Raw genomic sequence first — 23,190 nt, forward strand, 5'->3', positions numbered from 1 at the left:
GGAAGTTGTATAATGATATGGTTTTTGGGCTTGATTTAGGATTTGTAAACGAGCTATGTGCCACTCCCTCCCCCATGCATCACACCTTCAATGTAAGGGGTTTATGCTCCACTATAGACTACATACTAGTGTCGAATAATTATGCATCTAGACTTCGCGCTTTCCATATTGATGACAATTCATTGAGTGATCATTTCCCATTGTGTCCAGGGGCGGATTGGCAATGCGGGCATTCGGGAATGGGCCGAAGGGCCGGTGTCTCCGTGCCCTCTGTGGGCCGTTTTGTTTTCTCTCCTTTCCCAGCCACACAGTGAAGCTGCATTCATTTCTCTGTCTCCGTGCTCACTGTGGACTTGGAAAGGGGAGGGAAAAAAAACGGCCCACAGAGGGCACAGAGACAGAGACAGAGAAATGAATGCAGCTTCACTGTGCGGTGGCAGCGATTATCCGCGGTGGCCTCTCCTTCACCCCCTGCCCTGCGAAGCAATCACGCTGAGGGTGGCTGGGGAGGGGTGATTGTATACAAGAATCGGCCTCCCAGGGGGGCAGATGTTGCTCAGGCCTTTGAGCTATTTTCACCTCAGGCCCCCCTGGGGCTCACACAGTCCAGAAACAGTGTTTGTGCTAACACCTCGCCCACAGCCCTTCACATTCAGGGCACAGTGGGCGAGGAAGAATGGGTCTCCCTGTGGAGGTCAGGTGATGATTGTAACTTGCACCATCTTCACCTCAGCCCCCCCTGGCTAAAGTGGATGACCCAGCAGCTGTGTATTGTGCTCCCCTGCCAGGACATTGCCCTGAGGCCTGGAGGGCTGGGGAGGGCTGAGTAATTTACTAATTGCAGGGGCCTTACTGCTGTTCATGTACTCCTGAGCTGAAGGTCTGGGGAGGGCGGTGTAGGTTAGTAATGGCAGGGGCTTCCTGCTTATTAGGTGCTCCTTCGCGAATAATTTTGTGACAGAAAGGGGCCTTGCTGTTTTTTTAGTTGCTCAGCATGTAGGGCATTGTCACTTTGGCCCTGTGTCCTGTGCAAGAAGAGTATCCTCTCACTTTCATTCCTTGTCTGTGCCAAACATCTTAAAGATTTTGGGGGCCCTGGGCCAAACATATTTTGGGCCCCTGTTCTGAACAGATTTGAATTTATAATCCAATTTCTGCTCTTTGATGCCCTCTTTCAGCTGGTCACTGGACAGAGCACTACCATACTTGTCCAAATTCTTAATGTATTTACATCTAATATTCAAGGACATTGACGTGTGTTTTCAATATTACAACACAGTAGCAGCTCACTAAAATTACTGAAAATAATCTCAGTGACATCCTCCCATTTCTCATATGTGATGGCCTGTTTGATCTCAAAGACATTTTTTATGGATGTTGCATGAAACATAAACACATTTTTCTGCATAATCTCTGTGATAGGTTCTTACTCATCGCCCATATTAAAAATAAATTTGAAAAAATGGTATTTAAAACAATCTGTTTAAGGAGTATGCATGGTCATTAGGGCAATATTCTCTGCTGAACAGAGCTGGCTCTAAAAGGCTGGGGCCCTGGGCCAGAGCCCACATTGCCCATGCCTTGAAAATGTCGCTGGTCTGTGCATAGGCATATGTGGCCTGACGCCAGAGTTGCAGGGATCGGGATTCAAGTTTGAGTCCCAGCGTCTGCTCAACAACCTGTGATTCTGGGCAGATCACTTCATCGCCCAGGCCCTTAATAAAAAATCGGATCATGTGTACTGTAATTGGTACTCATAAATAGAACTGTGTTTTTTGTATACGGACATCACCTGCTGGCTGTGAAATACATTTATGACTAGATTGTACAGATACATTTTCCAGCATTCTTTACACCCCAGACTGCCTTTTCCGCGTTTGTGAATTCTTACTTTTGTTATTACGTGTTCTATTCCCAGAGATTCCAGTCTTACCCTTTCTCCTTGACTTTGTGCTAGATTTCTGATTCATGTGATGATTAGAGTCTAGGACATAGCTGGTTGGGAAAGAGTATCTAACAGCATTGTGCAGGGCGTTAAGACTGCAAGTAAGTATTCAGTTATCAGAACTGCAGTGCTCCTAGTCTTTACCAATGTTACCTGCTCTGTAAGCTTTAAAAGGCTTAATTTACTCAATATTTCTCTACAAATTAGACCTCAAAGAGTAACCAAATGGTGTTCCATGAAAGGGCACGCCCTTGATTGTGGGCCACGCCCCTTAATTTTGGGCCACGCCCCTTGAATGTGGGCCACTTTTTTTGTCAGTGCCCGGGCCAAATTGTGATCCCAATCCGACCCTGATTGTGTCTCTCTGTATCATTACTGTTAAGTAATACTGATAGACATGATAAAGTTGACCGGGTTTTAGCAAACATCACAATTGATAAGACAAATGGTTATACTTTGCGTTGGTCAATGGTGGGCCCCTTATTGATTACCAAACAAGTGATAGCTAAATGTAAATTGGCTTTTGAGACTTGCCTGAGTGATACAGCTGCCCCAGACAGTATATTGACTTCTTTTCAATCTATATCCAGTGCTGTAAGGTAGGAATTATTTGTTCAGAAATAAAAAAAAGAAAAAACTCAGGGATGGTTTGATTCAAATTGCAATTGAGCTTACTCCAATTTAAAAAAAATTATTACATAAGATCCCTAGAAAACTAGATGTTGTGAGACAGGCAAGAGGGGAGTATAGGTTAGCTCTCACGGAAAGAAAAACAGCCCTTAGAAACGAAGCATGGGAATCCTTGTATGATGCCTATTTACTGGGAGATAGCTCGGCTTCCTGGAAAGCTGTTAAAGCACCTTTCCTGACCCCTGGAGGTGGTCCCACAATTGAAATTGCGATAAGCGAGGACCAATGGACTGAGTTTTTTTAAAGGGTTTTTAATGGTGTGGGCGGAATTGATAACAACCAAGAGGTAATTTCCTCGGATTCCCTGATTCAATATTCTGATCTCCAATTTACACTGGATGAAGTGAATTGGGCAATCTCTGAAAGCCTGGGTGGGAAGGTTCCTGGGCCAGACGGTGTTCTGGTAGACTTGTTTAAGTCAAACATGACTTTCTGAGGGCCAATTATCACCCAGGTAATCAATGCCAGCTGTTTTGCACCTTTTTTGTCAACCTGGGTTGAATCAATTATTGTGGCAATTTTTAAAAAGGGGAACCGCCAGGACCCTGGATGCTATAGGCCCCTTTCATTATCGGATTCTATGACTAAAGTAGTGGGTTGAATAATTTTAGAACGTTTACATGTGTGGGAAGTGGATAATAAAGTCCTATCTTATATTCAATATGGTTTTCGTGAGGGCTTGGGGACGATTGAGCAGAGTTTAAATTTAGCCATCCTTGTTGGGATATTTACACGAGTGAAGGATGGATGGCTGTTTTCAGCTTTTGTGGATCTCACTGCAGCTTTCGATTCCATAAGGCTTGCCACGGTCTGGGAGATCCTTAAGGTGATGGGGGTAGAATCACAAATCATCCACTTTCTCAAACGCTTTTAACGCTCAGGTGCGAGTTCGATTCGGTCTGAGTGGTGACTGCACTGCCCCCATTCCCTTAAGGAGGGGGTTAGACAAGGATGTGTCCTGGCCCCGTCCTTTTCAACCTTTACATTAACGGCCTAGGAGACGCATTGCTTAAAGATAACAAAGATTGTCCTCAGATAGCGGGATGCCCCATACCCGCCCTCCTCTATGCAGACGGCGCGGTTTTAATGTCACATACGCAAGTAGGTCTGCAAAGGGTGCTAGATAGTTTTTCAAATTTTATGAGTGATCTCTGTATTAAGGTGAACACCACACAGACATTCATAATGTGGTGTGGTCGTGGCAGTCGGAGGTGCAGGGATATGTTTGGGGATGGACAGAAAAAAGGCCCACAAAGAGATTTTCATACCTTGGAATAATCTTTGATCAATAATCTTTGATCAGAATGATTCATGGGCTCAAGCCGTATTAGCTACAAAAAATTAGTGTTTTCAAGAACCACAACTGCACTTGTTCATTCTGTCGGTTCCGAGTAGCACATCTTCGTACGCTTGTCATGCTGAGCTGGGCTTACCATACTTCTCTAACCTCATAAACATGGAGCCTGTCCTTTTATGGCACCTGATTTGGACAAAAATGGAGACCCAGCTAAATAGGGATATTTTAATGGACAGCTTAAAGTTGGAAAGGGTTTTAAAGATTCAGTCGGTAAAGTACGTTTGAGATTTGCATGACTTAGGCAACATAGAATATTTTACTGACCCGAGTACTATGCAACTAGTAAGGAGAAAAGACTTAAAAAAAGAGAGCCTCCTGCTGCTGGATACGTTAAGACTGTCGCCGAGATTATAAAGCCTAGTGTCCAGCAGAATCAGCTGATTTTAACCACTTTTAATATTCAACCATATATTGAATATGCATCTGTTGAAACGTTGTGGCAGGTGTTCCTGATAATCATGGGGATGGGAAATGACATACATGATGAATCTGTTATTAGTTTGGTCTAAGCATTTGGATGGGTTTGATGTGTTTTATATGATCTGTAATGTTTTGTTTCTCTCGGCTGTAAAGGACCTGTATCGCCAATGTTTTCCATTTATGATAAAACATTAAAAAGGTTTTGAAAAAAAAGAAGTACTTATCTTTAGTAGGTTGAGACTAGGGCGGAGAGCATTCTCAGTAAGAACAGCTTCTCTGTGGAATTCAAACCCCTCTCTTTGCACATAACACAACATTTGCTCTTATTTGTGAAAACCCTGTAACCTTGGGTATATTTGCATTAGTTGTTTATTGATACTATGATGTTGCAATTAGACTCCTGCCCAGCAGCAGTATATCTGTAAGGTTACAGTCACACTTTAAACCTTTTTTGCGAAACTTTTTATTGAGTTAATACTGTAAAACTAAAGACTCAGGCATAATTCAATCTGCATCATCCAATTAACATACATAATATCTTACATAATATCTTCAACACACTCTGTAGAAATGTAATTGGACTAACATAACTGACAGAAAGTGGGTTATTGGTAGGGGTACGTATGCACCTACCACCAGCAATAAGGCCACCAACACAATACAAGGTCCGGTAACGGTCTCAGTAAATTAGGCCCTTGGTAGCTGGCTGCGAGCAGTCAGTCTTAACTTAGGAGACAGGTATGTAAAGCATTTCAAAACACCAATACATGAAATAAGTAAGACATAACACAACACACCATATAAATCCCACACCAATTTATAAAAATAGGAAATATTTTTATCTTTATAATGACACCAAAACGACAAAACTCCAGTGTAGGGAACCGTAGATATACATTTTATAGATTAACCACTTTATAGTGGCTAAAAACGTATAGCTCTCACTTGGGATATCTGGTCGCGCTTGATCAGACAAAGTCAAAGTTGGAGGCCGACCGCGAATGAGCCCTGGTCAGATACACTAAGTGGGAGGCCCCGATCAAAATTTTCCCTTCACACTTAGAAAAACTTCTTCCGACGTCGGGCAAGGCAGTTCAAGCGGCCAGATTCTGTGAGAGTTTGCCGACTTGAGTTTCTGTGAACCCCCTGGTCAGATCTGGAAAGTCTTGTCCTCCAGAGCTTTCAGCAGGAGGAACCTGAAATCCAGGACCGGTTGCGTTTCAGGGTGGCTGACTTGACTCTAGACGTCGAGTCGGTCACCTTATGCAGCTTTTTCACAAAAGTTCTCAAAACTTCCCAAAGTTCTTCCAAACGGTTTGATTGTAGTTTCAAAGAGTCCAAAACACCAATCCAAAGTTCTGGAATCTCCCACGTGGTCTCTGGGAGGTCTGGTCTGCAATTCCCACAATGCACTTGGCCAAATCCTTTAAAGCCCACTGGATGCACTCCAGGCTGGGGACTCATGGTGGAGATGACGCAGGTGGGCTCTGTAAACCTTTAGCTTGAAATGATTCTACTCCTTAATCCTTCTTGAAGCAAGGCAAAGTCCTTTAGGCTGTAGTACCAGACTGTGCAGGCAGCAGGTGCAATTACTCCGAGTGGGTGCATGTCCAGATTCCAGCAGGGCAGTTCTTTCCTTGTAGTTTCAGGCAGCAGATCTGAGAGGCAATGCAACTTTCACATATTTATTCAGTGTTCTGGGGCGACAAGAAGGGGGCACCTCTGTCCAATGAGTTGCCACCCAAAAGCATGACAACTTCCTCCAATGAGTGACATCTTCTTATCCCACAAAGCACTGCACTTCCAAACTCCAACATGGATAAATTCTCTCCAGAGAAGTACGAGCTGGCTAAACCAACCCATAGCATGGCTCATTTCCATTAGCTCTCCTGCTCCTGATCTCTGTAAATTCCTGTCCTAAGCCTTCCATCTGGCTGGGGGTACATGATGTGGGGTAGGTAGGCCTGGCATTCCTTTACTGTCCTCGTCTCATTGCAGCCCATGATTTATTACCCATCTCCCCTGCCTGGCCTTTGCAGCTGCAGAATTCCCACTATCAGATAACCTCTGCTCTGGCCAGGCCACTTATGGCCTAATGAAAGCAGCCTGGCTAAGCCTGTTAGAGCTTACTAATCAGGGGAGATTTGCTAGAAAGCTGGAATTTGCCTCACAGAAAAGAAAGTCTTATAACTTATTTTCTGTACTAGTTATGACAAATTCAACCATTACAAGTTGTTGAATTCATCAGTACCAATCTTATAAGTCCTTGAATGACATTTGATACATTTCCTAGCAATAGTTATACTTACATAAAATATTGCAATGTCAAACTATGGAGCTAAGTAGCTACAATGGGGAAAATGAAATGGACAGTTTTCACTCATCAAGGCATATAAAACACCTTTTATAAGGTCTCTGCTTATAGTTTTTTTGTTTATCGCGTAATCAACCCGAAGATATCAGGTATAACAGCGCTGAATGTATGACGTTACAACGCATACTTTTACCACGCATGCCTTTACAACGCGGTATTTACAACGAATACCTTTACAACGCATAGTGCTTTGGGGCGCTGGATAGTGAATAGTTTAATGTTCGAGGCATGTGGGCTGCTAAATTCATATCTTTTGCATTAGATCGCCGCCTAGTGTTGGGTCCGGATGATCGCACATTGTTGTCCTGGAAGAGTCTTCGAAGTATCCTGAGATAGGTGGCTCCTCCCCTGGACTACAGTGCGCATGGGCATCGGCTCCATCCCCAGATTGTTTTTTTCCGCCATTGGGTTCGGATGCGGTCTCGACGTCTCTCTGTCGGAACCGAGAAACCTAGCTTTTTTCAGGCCAAAAGGCCTTAGATTCATTGCGCCGGTATTGTTTGCGTACGGTCTCGAGTTCTTCCGTCTCTTTGAGTCGGAATCTACGGAGTCGTATCACTCTTCGGACATCGAGGCCTTCTCATCGCAACACGACCGCGACTTCTTAGCATGGAGCGGAGCCCGTTTAAATACTGTCCCGTCTGTGGGTCAAAATACCCACATATCGATGTGCACCCGGTCTGTAACAAGTGCCTCTCGCCGGACCACAACGAGGACAACTGCATGGCCTGCTCCAGATTCAGGTCAAAAAAGACACTCAAACTTCGGCGCGCGGTGCGCCTTGAGGCCAGACAAGCGGCCCCGGATCCAGAAAACATCTTCGGCGACCAAGGAGAGGAGGGCCAGAGCCATCATCTTCAAATTTCACCGCCCGCGACGGACATCGAGGCGGATCCGGAAGACGACGACGGAGTCGTGGGTCAAGGCCTTGAATACGTCGACGAGGTAGGGGACGTCGAAGAAGTTTATGGGGCCGCGGAAGATAGCTCAGGGGATGAGCTATGCCCCGAAGGTTACACGGATCAGGCTCGGGTCACGGGATCGCCAGTCGGCCTTACCCAAGACCCCGCACCGCAAGCCACGGCCCCGCCTTCAGGCCCGGCCACGGACATACTTGCTGCGCAGCCCGTATCGAAACCGAAACTGAAACAAACGGTATCGACTACACCTAAAATGGCCGACCCGAAACCGAAACTTACGAACTCAAGCGTCCCTAAGATGGCGGCCGCTCCACCAAAAACACCAAAGCCTGATGCCTCATCGACTCCGTCGGCCTCCGGTCCACAGAAGTCGAAGAAAACTGTCGATTCGACAGTGTCGAAATCGTCGGCGGAGGAGGTTTCCTCTAAGAAGGGAGTTCGGCACGGGTCGACCGGTGCAACGCCGTCAAAGCCCGCCAAACACAGCGACAAGACTCCGGTGCCGACTGCAAAATCACACGGATCGACAGCGGAAAGCTCAACACATCGGTCCAAGGACTCTGTGTCCACGGCTGCAGCATCAACGTCTAAGACTCAAAAGGGCCAACAAGACGTCGGATCCGAAGGCAGGGTGAAGGCCTCCTCGGCGGCGCCAAGTGACGCTGTGAGTGACGCGTCCCCCATCGTCTCTTCACTACAGAGAATTCGGGACAAGGCCTCTGCAACGTCGGCTCCGACGCCGTCGCACCAGAAGCCGATGGACTTGCCGGCAAAGCCTGCTGGTAAACTTCTCTTCCTTCTGCCGCCAAAGGAGGCACCGAAGGCCTTTACGCCAAAGACGGCGCCAAAGACGTCGGAATCATCAACGTCTGGAGCACTTTCCGGTCGACTACTCGACTCAGGAGAAGATTCTGAGCGTTTTATCGACGCAGACACGGGCAAATTGACCCTTTACAAAAGAAAGATCACTTCACAGCCAGTGGACTCTTATGTTATCCCACTGAAGAAGAAACGGCTTGCTCAGGACGCTTCAGCCCTGATAGAACCTATACAGCCTACTCCTAGAAGGAGCCCAACACCTTCCCCAGAACACTCTGAGGGTGAGGGATATGGAGAAGATGACCAATACACTTTCCCCATCAATGAACCCGATGCACAGCAAGATTCCTATGACGACATAGGTGACCAAGATACCCAAAATGTGGGGCAGGACCCACAGCCTTTCATTGCACGTGCATCCCCAACAGAAGATTCTGCAGGTTTTCATGCACTCATTGAACGGGCAGCTGCTAATCATGATGTGGACATGCATGCTGACCCAGTTGAAGAAGACTTTCTATTTGACACTTTTTCAGTCTCTGAAAGGACAGTAAAGACACTGCCTATGCTCAAAGGGGTCCTTAAGCATGCTGCGGACATTTTTAAAGAACCTACCAGGGCGAGGGTGGTCAATCCACGCATCAAAAAGAAGTACAGACCAGCACCTGCAGACCCTGCATACATTCGGGGACAGTTGCCACTTGACTCCCTTGTGGTTGCAAATGCCCGCAAAAGGACGAACTCCCAAACGACGGGTGAAGCTCCTCCCCCGGACAAGGAGTCAAAAGTGCTAGAGGCAGGGGGCAAAAGGGTAGCTGCGCAGGCTGCCAATTTCTGGCGTATTGCAAATACACAGGCACTATTGGCACGTTATGATAGGGCGCATTACGACACCCTAGAGCAAGTTTTACAACACCTGCCTCCGCAGTTTCAAGAAGGTACCAAACTGCTTATAGAAGAGGGCAAACTAATCTCCAATGCAGCCATAAAGTGTGCACTTGATGCCGCAGACACAGCAGCTAGGGCTATTAACACTAGCGTTATGCTGAGACGACAAGCGTGGCTCCGCATATCGGGGTTTAAACCGGACATTCAGACAACCATACTCAATCAGCCAGTCAATCCTGATAGACTGTTTGGTCCTGATGTTGACACCACCCTCGAAAAGATTAAGAAAGACAACGAAACAGCTAAGTCTATGGGGGCCCTACAATCACAACAGTTCCGGGGCAACACTTTTCGTCGCTCAGGTGCGCGTGGAGTCACCAGAGGACAGATGGGTCAACAGTCGCAGTTCTCTAGAGGTGGAGCACAGTCCTCGTACCCCAAGCAGAACAAAGGGGGTAATCGAGGAAACAACACCAGAGGACGTGGCAGAGGAAACAACAATTCCCGTTCCTCTGCCCCAAACAAACAGTGACTCTCTGTCACTGCCCCCCGACCATTTAACACCTGTCGGGGGGAGACTCCAGCAGTTCCTGCCAGTCTGGACAAACATCACCACAGACAGGTGGGTACGAAAACTTGTCCAGTACGGTTATTGTCTAGAGTTAAAGTCCACTCCACCCAACATTTCAACAAGGCAACGGCCTATGTCCGCAGAGCATTTGCACTTATTGCAGCAAGAAGTAGTGGTGATGCTGCAAAAAGGCGCAATCGAGCTCGTGCCAGTCGAGGAGGAAGGAACAGGGGTATATTCCCTGTACTTCCTTATTCCAAAGAAGGACGGATCTCTCAGACCCATTCTGGATCTGCGTCCCCTCAACCTGTACATACTGTCAGAACATTTCCATATGCTTACACTGCAACAGATTCTTCCCTTGTTGAACCAAGGGGACTTCTTAGCAACCTTAGACCTCAAGGATGCTTATTTCCACATTGCACTACACCCGTCCCACAGAAAATACCTCAGGTTCACTATCCAAGGCAAGCATTATCAGTTCAAGGTCCTGCCCTTCGGAGTGACCACAGCCCCAAGAGTGTTTACCAAGTGTCTGGCGACAGTAGCGGCGCACCTCAGGAGGCAGAACATCCATGTCTACCCCTACCTAGATGACTGGCTCGTTCAAGCCAAGTCGGAACAACAGTGCGCCGCGGACATGTCGACTACCATTCACCTCCTTCACAACCTGGGCTTCTCGTTGAACTACCCAAAGTCGCATCTTCAGCCGGCACATGTCCGGCAGTTTCTAGGTGCGACGATCAATACCCTGACGGCCGTGGCTCAGCCAAACCAAGTCAGGATAGACAGCATGCAGTCTCTGATCCAAAAGTTCAGACCACAACACTCGCTTCCAGCGAGAGTGTTCATGCAGTTGATTGGCATGATGGCCTCCTGCATCTTCATAGTCCCTCACGCACGTTTACATATGCGTCCGCTCCAGGAGTGCTTAGCAAATCAGTGGACACAGGCTCAGGGACAATTAACAGACCTAGTGTTGGTTACCAGTCGGGCGTACGACTCTCTGCATTGGTGGAATCCACACAACCTTTGCAAGGGCCGACTGTTCCAGGAGCCAGTGCCACAGATTATCCTGACAACGGACGCGTCTCTCCAGGGATGGGGAGCTCATCTGCTCACTTACACAGTGCAGGGACTATGGACGACACAGCAACAGAAGATGCACATCAACTATCTGGAACTGATGGCAATCTTCATGGCGCTCAAGTCCTTCAATGTACATCTGTGCAACAAGGTAGTGTTAGTCCGGACGGACAACATGACCGCGATGTACTACATTCAAAAGCAGGGGGGCACCCACTCGCCACAGCTGTCTCATCTGGCTCAGAGCATGTGGAAGTGGGCCATTCAGAGGAACATTTTCCTCATGGCAGAACACCTCCCGGGCAAGGACAATCAGATGGCAGATCTGCTCAGCAGATACAGCCATCAAATGCACGAGTGGGAGTTACATCCATCAGTACTCCGCCCGTACTTCCAGCAGTGGGGTCATCCGAAGATAGACCTGTTTGCCACAAACGAAAACGCAAAATGCCAACACTTTGCCGCCAGGTTCCCACACCCGCAGTCGCAGGGAAATGCGATATGGATGAACTGGTCAGGCAGATTTGCGTACGCTTTTCCGACAGCCCCCCTGATACCGCTGGTGGCAAGAAAACTAAGGCAGCACTCGATGACACTCATCCTAGTTGCTCCAACGTGGGCGCGCCAAGCATGGTACACCACGTTTCTGGAACTCTCGGTGGTGCCGCATCAAAGGCTGCGCCTCACGCCCAGGCTTTTGACGCAGAACCATGGAGACATTCAGCACCCAGATCCGCACCAGCTCAACCTGGTGATCTGGCTCCTGAAGTCCTAGAGTTTGGATACCTTCACCTACCTCCAGAATGCATGGACATCATCAAGGAGGCAAGAAAGCCTACTACCAGAGCATGCTATGCTGCAAAATGGAAGCGTTTTGTCATTTACTGTACGGCCAATACCATCAACCCGCTAGATGCATCTATCCCTAACATCATTTGCTATCTGTTACATCTTTACAAGTGCAATCTAGCGTACACTTCCATTCGGATACATATATCCGCCATAGCAGCTTATCTTCAAAACAGGCAGCATCTCTCTGTCTTTAGAGTGCCTGCCATTAAGGCTTTTCTTGAAGGTCTGAAACGAGTCATTCCCCCAAGAACACCGCCAGCTCCGGTGTGGAACCTCAATGTGGTCCTCACCAGGCTGATGGGACCACCTTTTGAGCCACTACACTCGTGTGAACTCCAGTTCCTAACGTGGAAAGTAGCTTTCCTAATAGCTATTACGTCACTGAGGCGGGTTAGTGAGCTGCAAGCGCTCACAATCCAAGAGCCATTCCTTCAGATTCATCCAAATAGGGTGGTACTGCGTACTAACCCCAAATTCCTTCCGAAGGTGGTGTCACAGTTTCATCTCAACCAAACTATTGACTTGCCTGCATTCTTCCAAAACCCACAAACGGTGGCGGAAAGAATGCTTCATACTTTGGATGTCAGGAGGGCGTTGATGTACTATATTGACAGGACACAACACTTTAGGAAAACAAAACAACTTTTTGTTGCCTTCTCGCCACAGCACAAGGGCAACCCTATTTCCAAAGCAGGAATAGCCAGGTGGATTGTTAAGTGCATCCAAATCTGTTATCAAAAGGCTAAACGTACCTTGACAATACCCCCAAGGGCGCACTCCACACGCAAATTGGGGGCATCTATGGCTTTCCTGGGGAACATTCCTTTAGAAGACATTTGCAGAGCAGCCACGTGGGTTACACCACATACCTTTACAAAACACTACTGTGTTGATGTGCATTCCAAGCAGCAAGCAGCTGTAGGACAGGCTGTTCTCAAAACACTTTTTCAAGTTTCTGCAGCTGGCACGGGCAACCGCCGTTAACGGAGGGACTGCTATATATTCTATGCAAAAGATATGAATTTAGCAGCCCACATGCCTTGAACTGAATATGCTACTTACCAGTATGCATCTGTTCTTGGCATGTAGGGCTGCTAACATTCATATCGCCCACCCTCCTCCCCGGTGCCTGTCCCAGCTGCAGACATACTCTTGCATTCAATCATTAGCATGGACATCCTTTACACTTTACACTCCATCTCTGCCACAATGGCTCAAAACAATCTGGGGATGGAGCCGATGCCCATGCGCACTGTAGTCCAGGGGAGGAGCCACCTATCTCAGGATACTTCGAAGACTCTTCCAGGACAACAATGTGCGATCATCCGGACCCAACACTAGGCGGCGATCTAATGCAAAAGATATGAATGTTAGCAGCCCTACATGCCAAGAACAGATGCATGCTGGTAAGTAGCATATTCATTACTATTCCAACTCCAGTCCCCGTGGATAGTAGGAAAGGTGTTGGATAGTAAATTAAATCTATTCCCTATCCTAGAGCGCCCCCTAGCGCAATGCGTTGTAATGGTTTGCGTTGTAAAAGTTGCGTCGTAAAGGCACTGCCTGGTAAAAGTTGCGTTGTAAAGGATGAAAACCAACAGCGCTTTACATGAGAAGCAGTTTATTTATAGATGGACACATTCATTTTTGTTAGGTACGGGGAGATTAAGTGATTTGCCCAGAATCACAGGATATTGAGCATCCCTGCCGAGACTCGAACCCAGTTCCCCAGCTTAGAGGTCGACCACTCTAGCCGTAAGGCCACATCCTGGGACACCTAGGGGAGACCTTAGGGCCGACTCGTATGTAAACATAAGGTGGATTATCACTTTAAGAGTGCTTATACCACGAAAGTCGAATTTGCATTGAATTTATTTTTAAAGACTGTCTGCAAAGCAAGGCTGCCTTTAAAATGGTAGCAGGTACTCAGTAGTGCACACATGCAAGTGAAGGAAATCTGTTAGGCCTCTAAACCTCCATGCCCTATTACAAACTAGGGACGTATAGGTAGTTCGAACCCCCTTCCCTATTATATACCAAGTGCTTATAGGGTCTGTCAGTACCAATTGTGAGAATTTATTTTTAATGACAGACTGCAAGGCAGGGCTGCCTTAAAAAGGTCAGCAGACCTACAGCAGTGCACACATGCAAGTGCAGGAAATCTGCTGGGCATCTATACTCCGTGCCCTATTATCTAGTCAGACCCTCCAGGATTTCGCGGTTTGCCGCGAAATCAGCACGTTTGTAAAAATGCTGCGATTTTTACGAAAGTTCCCCTCGAAATCGGCACTTTTGTAAAAATGCCGCGATTTTTACAAAAGTGCCCGTGAAATTGGAAGGTGATGTGTGCCTGCCTGAGGTCAGACTTAGATTGGTAAAGGTCAGTATATAATCTGAATTGGTTGCATTAGGACACGATTGCTGTCAGGTAATAGTGTGCTATTTATAAGGTCCATCAAGAAATTCTGTGCTGTTTGGTGATCACACTCATCAATTAATCATGCACTAAATTAATACAATAAATTATGCACATAATGGTGCTTCAATTAGATCTCCTTTTGTTTGGTTGTACTCATCAGCATTTAGAGTAATAAATAAAAGACAAGGTGAAACTTGTAACTGCTCGCGTACACACATAAGCTTACAGCATACCTAAAAACACACATCATGACTAACTGTGACTAAAAACGTACCCAAAATTGAAGGCTGCGTTTTGCATTTAGTGCTATTTAATGTTTACACAATGGTATTTCGGGACATTGAGTACAAATCGTTGTTTCATGACAAATTCAAATGAAATGCCCATATCTTAAATATTTGAGTCTGGAGCAAGACATTTTTTACCCCCATTGCATTCTTTTATAAAAGGTTGGCCTGTACTCCAAGCCAAGGTAGCATCAAAAAGGCTAAATTGTAAGCAAACATTGGCACGGTCAATAGGTCTTGCCTTGTAAAATGAGGAATAGAGCTATTGGCTTTGTCAATTCTTATGTATTTTGATAAAGTTTATTTCCAAAACCTCTTCAAGATGGCTGCCCCTGCATACACCTGAGTATGGATGCACTGGCAGGCATCTTGAAATCATTCCAAGATGGCTGCAGTTCGTGAGTAAGCATACACACGCTCTGACAGATATCTTAGAATGATGCATGCTCTTATTAAATGTTAATCTTCGAAGTAGCCTCCTCGCTGCCCATGTCTGACCTGACCTGAGGAAACTCCTTAACCCGCCAACAGGATTTCCGAGGTCAAACATCACACTTAATAAAGTGAGAGAGACAGTTTTAATTCCAACTGAAGCAAATCATGCAGGGGGTGGGAGACGTTCTACATCTAAACGCAGGAATAAACTGGAAGGAGTAAAATAAAGTGCAGCAAAATACCACTAAATTTCCATATTTGTAACGCTAAATTTCCATATTTGTGCCGCTAAATTTGTGAATCCATGCCGCTATATCCTGGGGGGTCTGTCTAGTAGGGACTTATAGGTAGATTGATTTCCCCAGGTCCTATTATAAACTAGGGACACACAGGGGTCTGTCATTGCCAATGGTAAGTGTACCCAATTACATGTACCTTTTTAAACAGAGCACTAGTCCTGGGCTTGGTTACCAGAGCCCAGGGCACAGTCAGAGTCCTTTAACTTCAGTACCAGTCAGCAAAAAATGGGGGTGAACAGGACAAAAGGAAGACTTTCTCAAAATAACATAAAACATCAAAAGGTATGTTTGTATTTTCAGGAGCCAGGGTGAGGTTTCACGGACCTGCATATAACCCCAGCTGATAAGAGCTTCCCTCAGAAGGTTGTCTCCTTGGGACTGAGGAAATCTTTCTGTATGTGCCCCACGAATTGGGAGGTGCACGACCGAACAATAACTGTTTAGAGTGTCAACAGCACTATGAAATGGCTACCAGACTCAAGTCCGCGTATTCAAAATGAAATAAAATGCAAAACATTGCGTTCTGCTCTGATTACTCATAAATAACACACTAAGTCCAAAGCTAGTTGCTTCTCCGCAGCTCTCCTTTTTGGAATTCATTGAAATCCTTTTTTTAATTCTCACAGTGTTTATGAGCACTTGCACCATTAGAGAATGTGAACAAGAGAAGCAAATAGCTGCTCTCGTAATTTTCTTACAGGATCTGCGACTCAAAATACTATTGATTGATGGACAATTTGAAAGTTCATCCTATAAGAAGGGTTGATTATGTTTCACCATTTACATTTTAATTATTTTAATAAACACTTAATGAATGTGTTTCCACCCAGCAAGATGCATCAAATAAAGCCTAATGCAGACTGCTCACCAAATTTCAGTTAACACGCAAAAAATTAAGTAGGATGGAAATGCACACTTTTGAAACCCTCCACATGACTTTTCTCTCACGTTACCAGTCTGTTGCAAATTTGCCAAACAGTTTTTTGTTGCCCACATGCTTTCTTCAAATATTTTGGCTGAGATTGATAATAAGACACCAAATAAATAACCCTCCAAATGGGGTAATTTCTAATGGAAGTGGTGTGTGAATATTAGTTTCTGAGAGTACAGTTTAAAAGAAAAGGTCACATTTCATAAACACCAATGTTAATATTCCTAATTAGGTATTCTGTCCAAGTATCAAGCTTTAAATATCATTCATCAAAAGTAACAAACCCAGAATATTGACCACCACAGCATAAGGAAGAAAAATACTTATTGGTAATTATAGATTTACTATTCTTAACTCATATATACATACCCATGTATGTATATATGAGTATATATACCCATATGCATATATGACATGGAGTTAAAAACAGTAAACCTATAATTACCTAAAGATACTTACCTTCAAGATATTGTCTACATTGTGTATCGACATTCTGAACATACCTCTTTTAGGAGATATTTTGTTATTGGTATTCTAACAAACCTCTGCCTCATTTAACTCTACGAAGGCTTTTACCGGGGTTGATAATTCCACTATACAGACAGCAACATAACTATATCCACTAATGCAACCTTGACTCACATTCAATAATGCATGTGGCATTATTGAGATATATCTAGAACATCAATTCAGAATCCTTCATAGAGTGCTACATATTATGTTTACCGGTGGTTGGTCTTGGATTAATTAATGTTAAAAAATGGATGATACAGCATTGAAAATAACCAGTATTAAATTTAAAATGCTGGTGAAAAGTTCATTGAAAGTCATATTTATGTATATTTGCCCATGACAGATGCATGCTAAAAATGTGATAACATTAATCTAAGTGCATACGTTGAGAATGTATTTTATTTTACAAGGTTATCAATTGGACAAAATTAAGAGCTTTTCCAAGGCAAGCCAGATCAAAATGAAATTAATGGCTAAAAGTAAATATCATTGGACTTCTACGGTATTATACTAACAATGAAAAGTGAAAATAATATACTTAATTCAGTGTACTCTAAGGGCTATGAATGCATTTGTGCTCACAGTGTACTTTCTGATGATTCAGACTCAGCTAACAGGCATAAGAATGATCTTGGAAAATTTCAAAGTCACATAAAATGAAAATTCTAAAGTATGGAATAATAGTATGGATAACAATTCTTCAAATTTCTCTTTCAGGATGTGAAGCGTGTCCAGAAAATGTAAGAATTATGTTTTGTGATCTACTTTAAGCACTTGAGAATATTTGCTCGTAATTCCTTGTTGCATGCAAGTAAACTATAATGTATCTTCTTAGGTTGGAGGAAGTCAAAATAAAGGCGCCAGAAGGTAAGTACTGAAACCAAATTAAAAAAAATTCTATTAACGAACATTCCTTTCAGAGCACCACCTGTAGCCTATATCAGATCTTTAAAAAAACATGACCAATTCCTTAAACTACATCTTCCATTACTTTTTTATTGGGAAATTTCTTAAAATGTTAAACTGGTAATTTGACTGAAGCTAAGCATACAAATCTTTTCTGAATTCTTTTCAATATATGCAATATTTTACTTCACATTTAATCTGTGCTTCTTTTCTAAATGCGGGTCTAAAAGTGTATGTCATTCACCTTCTTCAAGTCAGCTCTTTTGTTACATTTAGCATAGCGCCCAAAACATACTTGCTTCCAAGGGATGACCCGTGGACCTTTTCCACATTGCATTCAATAGTTTACCATCAGGGAAGTCCTGTGATGACTGGCCATTCGCTTTAATTTTTTTTCCCCAGTAGTTCTTTATTAAGTGTTGCAACCTATAAATATATACATTCAGGAGTATAATTTAGGTCACCAGAACCAGATAGCAATGACAGTTATGTAGTGTAAATGTCAGTCTCAAAGTCCTCCGTGAGTGTCTGTACATCTGAGACGCCCTGATATGTTTAACCAATCGTTCAAGTGTCCGAGGCCTATATGCTCAACAGGTAGTTGGGTTAGGAAAGCTCATTCCTCCATTAAAAAAAAAAAATATATATATATATATATATATATTATTATTTTACTGGCATTTCAAGCAGTATGCATTTGAAATACAAATAATATAACAAACCCAAAAGTGCAGCTTTTAGCAGATGGAGTACATAATCTGTACATCTGTATATATGTCGCTCAAACACATGTTTTTACAGTTTGAACCAGTGTAGGAAGGCACATACATCCTTCGCACCCCTAGGCGAGGCCCGGGGTGGTAAGCCAATAAGTGGTCAAAGGCCACCATATGTCTTTAGCCACAAGGGCATTGGTAGCTCCTCAGCATACAGTTCCAACTCCTCCTTGCAGTATACCATGTCTGATAGCCATTTCTTTGTGGTGGGCACTCACCGTTTGCCCCAATGCATCACCACTCTCCTCTTAGCCAACAATATTGCCACTGCAGTGAGTCTGGCATGCGCTGACTGCAGGTCCTTGACTAGGCCCAGTAGACATAGATGTGGGCGAGATGGCACTGGCTCCAGCACCATGACCATCAAGGGACCTGGGATTTGCATCCAGAACCGTTGTATAGGGGGACAGAACCATGCCAAATGCAGGAAATCAGCATCAAGTGCCGCGCACCTCAAACATGTGTCCTCCATTCACAACCCAATTTCTACAACTTCACCACTGTAAAATACATTTGGTGGCAATATTTGAAATTAATTATATGTGGGTTACAATTAGGGTTAAGCATGTCAAATTTGGGGTTGGGGGCCTATCATTTTGTACTGAGGCATACAACTTAGTAATGATTCCCCTGCGTGTGCCACTATTCAGTAAGACATGTAGTACCTTGAGCATAGGGGGTTGCTGCGGGAACTGTGGGTACAGCTCCGAAATAGCAGCCCAGAGGTAAAAGTAAATCAACGTCAGCAATGGGGTATGCCGCTGTTTATGCAATATTACTTCTTAAGCGATAAATGCCCCCCCCCCCCCAGAGTAAATATCCACCATGTTGTTTAAACGTACCCTGCCAAGGATCTCTAGTGCTCGTGGTGGCAGGGTTTTGCAGCAAGGAAAGTGCTGGGAAGTATAGTGGTTCTTTACGGGCCCGTGCTCCCAGATTATGCCACGTTTTCCTGGTGCAGTGAATTGTGTTCAATTCAGACCTAGCAATAGGAGGGAAGTTGGGTGGCACAATGGTGTTCAGTGGGAGTGGACTAGCATCGTCATGTTCAATTGCCTGGTGTGGGATGTAATCATGAGAAAAAATACCAATAGTTTGCGAAGTGTGCCTGCACACATAGGTAGTAGAGGTCCAAGTTCGGCGCTCCAACCCCCTCTGCGCATATGGTAACATGAGTGTGCGTCATTGAATCCTGGGTTGTTTACGCGCTTATGCCAGTGTTATCTTAGTGTCTTGAAAAAGTGTAGTGAGATCGGGATGTTGGTGAATTGATTTTAAAAAACCTGGACATGATAACCATCTTCATAGCAGTCACTCTATCTGCCAATAACAATGACAGCCTTCCCCATCTCTGCATCTGATCCTCAAGCTGTGACACAGTCCTACCATAGTTGTATTGAATCACCAGTTCCTGGTCATTGTGAATCCAGATCCCTAAATATTTCACAGGGTCGGTGCTCTTCAACAAGGGGAACTCTATGGATATTAGGTGGTCGGAGTAAAGGGGAAGATGATGGACTTGGACCACTTAACACTCAGGCCTGAATAATGACCAAAGTGAATGTATTTCCAGATTATGGGTGCTAAATGAGTAGCGGGGTCTTTCACATACAAACACATATCGTCCACATGCAATGAAATACTTAGAGGCTGCTAATATAAATATTAATGCTGAGGTGGCCTATTTTTGGCGTAGGATGCACGCTAGTGGTTCCAAAATTATCGCAAATAATAATGGGGATAAAGGGCACCCCTGCCTAGTGCCTCTATGGATCTGCACTACCTCAGATGTGGCCCCATTGCTATGTATTCGAGCCACTGGGTTAGTATATAACAAGGGAATCCATTGTAAGAAGGGCAGTGGAATCCCCATGCGGCTGAAGATAGTAAACATGTATTCCCATTCAATGTAGTTGAAGGCTTTAGCGGCATCCAAAGGTCTGCTGCCACCTTAAGGGAGCGATTCAAGTTGGTGCAATATTTCAAGGATTGTATGCAAACTATGTGTATTTGAGCAGTTGGGGACAAATCCAGAGTGGACCGGCAACACCAACCTAGGCAAGAGTGTTTGCAGTCTGGTCGCAAGGATTTTGGCAAGGATATTAACATCCTTAAGGAGAACGGTCGGGTTTAAGTAGTGTGATAATTAGTGCCACTTGGTATGTGCTTCTTCGTATAGTGCATTTTGATGGGGCACAATGATATTTGCTAATCCCTTGTAGAGTGCACTGTTCAGGCCATCAATCCCTTTGGCCTTGCCATTAGGTAGCGTGCATATGGCACCTTTAATATCATCAATTGTTATAGATCCTGTAAGATTTCCTCGCCAGAGCAACTCTCCAAATAATCAGCAATATACCCTACTGAGACAGAGCCCCGCGCGCTATACAGGTTTGTGTTGTAGCGTGTAAAGCTCACCAGAACTGTCGCGTGCCATACTGGTCTGTCCCCTCAGGGGAGGTTATTCTTTTTTTTTTTTTATTATTATTTTTATTGCAGATTCACAGGAAGCTACCAGCAATCAATCAGTTATTCCAGTTATTCACCAATATTAGCGCGTCTCACAATCAGTAAAAGAACACACAGCCATTTAGCCCACACCCCGGAGGTTGGGCGGCAAGTATCTTTAGAGCGTTGTAAATACAAACTCGTGCACACAAGTGAGCGTCCCAAGAGCATTCCGAACATCTGCTTTTCTTTTTTAACCCCCCCAATAAACCAGTAAACACAGTATTAAACCTCCAACAATGCATATACGATACTAGCAGCAGTTACACTTCTAAATCCCCCCCCCATCCCTCCGTGCCCGTAGAGTCTATCACAGTTCGGGGCCTCAGATTTCAGGTGCCAAGTGGCACTCTGCACGTTTATTTTGTCTCGTCGTATCCATCTTAGCGGTGTCAATGATGTCCCCGTGCTCTGACCTATACCCACCCTAAAAGCCCCCCTCACCCCCCCCCATCCAGCGCGTGGTAGTGTCGCCACTTGGACCAAACTCTCCGGAATTTTTTGGGGCACCCCCTTGCCTTATAGGTAACCCTCTCAGCTGCCATATATAGATCTAATCCACTCCTCCAGTCCCGGTGGTTCCGGTGTTCCCAATGTTTTGCAATGTCCCTTTTTGCTACAACCAGTGCAAGGACTAGGAATGTAAGAAGTGGGCGAGTCAGGTCTACCTCATTATTTACAACAAGGGGTGGTGATGGACAGAGTCTCTGAATTAAGCAGAGTACTCTCACCCAGTCAAGAGATCAGGGCTAGATCCAACACCGTTTTTTAGCTCATTGCACCATCCCAGTTTCAGAACCTGGCTGTATGCAAATTAGTCTGTCCCTGGCCCAGTGCATCATGGGAACAGGGCAGACCAGACTACAAAAGCCAATTCTTACACTGGGAAGGAAACAAGCTTCCGGGGACCGGTTTCTGCCATTTCAGGCGTCTTCGGCCCGGCTTGCTTGAATCCTGATGGTGCAATGAGCAAGGGACTCACATCTGAGTATACCCTTCCACGCTTAGGGTGGACAAAATTATTTACAACAAGGGGTGGTGATGGACAGAGTCTCTGAATTAAGCAGAGTACTCTCACCCAGTCAAGAGATCAGGGCTAGATCCAACACCGTTTTTTAGCTCATTGCACCATCCCAGTTTCAGAACCTGGCTGTATGCAAATTAGTCTGTCCCTGGCCCAGTGCATCATGGGAACAGTGCAGACCAGACTACAAAAGCCAATTCTTACACTGGGAAGGAAACAAGCTTCCGGGGACCGGTTTCTGCCATTTCAGGCGTCTTCGGCCCGGCTTGCTTGAATCCTGATGGTGCAATGAGCAAGGGACTCACATCTGAGTATACCCTTCCACGCTTAGGGTGGACAAAATTATTTACAACAAGGGGTGGTGATGGACAGTCTCTGAATTAAGCAGAGTACTCTCACCCAGTCAAGAGATCAGGGCTAGATCCAACACCGTTTTTTAGCTCATTGCACCATCCCAGTTTCAGAACCTGGCTGTATGCAAATTAGTCTGTCCCTGGCCCAGTGCATCATGGGAACAGGGCAGACCAGACTACAAAAGCCAATTCTTACACTGGGAAGGAAACAAGCTTCCGGGGACCGGTTTCTGCCATTTCAGGCGTCTTCGGCCCGGCTTGCTTGAATCCTGATGGTGCAATGAGCAAGGGACTCGTATCTGAGTATACCCTTCCACGCTTAGGGTGGACAAAATTATTTACAACAAGGGGTGGTGATGGACAGAGTCTCTGAATTAAGCAGAGTACTCTCACCCAGTCAAGAGATCAGGGCTAGATCCAACACCGTTTTTTAGCTCATTGCACCATCCCAGTTTCAGAACCTGGCTGTATGCAAATTAGTCTGTCCCTGGCCCAGTGCATCATGGGAACAGGGCAGACCAGACTACAAAAGCCAATTCTTACACTGGGAAGGAAACAAGCTTCCGGGGACCGGTTTCTGCCATTTCAGGCGTCTTCGGCCCGGCTTGCTTGAATCCTGATGGTGCAATGAGCAAGGGACTCACATCTGAGTATACCCTTCCATGCTTAGGGTGGACAAAATTATTTACAACAAGGGGTGGTGATGGACAGAGTCTCTGAATTAAGCAGAGTACTCTCACCCAGTCAAGAGATCAGGGCTAGATCCAACACCGTTTTTTAGCTCATTGCACCATCCCAGTTTCAGAACCTGGCTGTA

The 23,190-nt window shown here is 45.1% G+C and overlaps 1 protein-coding gene across 1 annotated transcript in view; it reads left to right on the plus strand.

The window, feature by feature from the left end:
* Positions 1–18,523, plus strand: part of LOC144798833 (uncharacterized) — a 59,724-nt gene extending 41,201 nt beyond the window's left edge. Inside the window, exons 4-5 of the mRNA XM_078669883.1 lie at positions 17,524–17,546; positions 17,642–18,523. Of these exons, the coding sequence (XP_078526009.1) occupies positions 17,524–17,546; positions 17,642–17,684 (66 nt within the window). The 3' untranslated portion in view covers positions 17,685–18,523. The remainder of the gene's footprint in view (positions 1–17,523; positions 17,547–17,641) is intronic.
* The last annotated feature ends 4,667 nt before the right edge of the window (positions 18,524–23,190 follow it).

The sequence above is a fragment of the Lissotriton helveticus genome, chromosome 12 (genome assembly GCF_964261635.1).
Source record: "Lissotriton helveticus chromosome 12, aLisHel1.1, whole genome shotgun sequence".
Classification (NCBI taxonomy): Eukaryota; Metazoa; Chordata; class Amphibia; order Caudata; family Salamandridae; genus Lissotriton; species Lissotriton helveticus.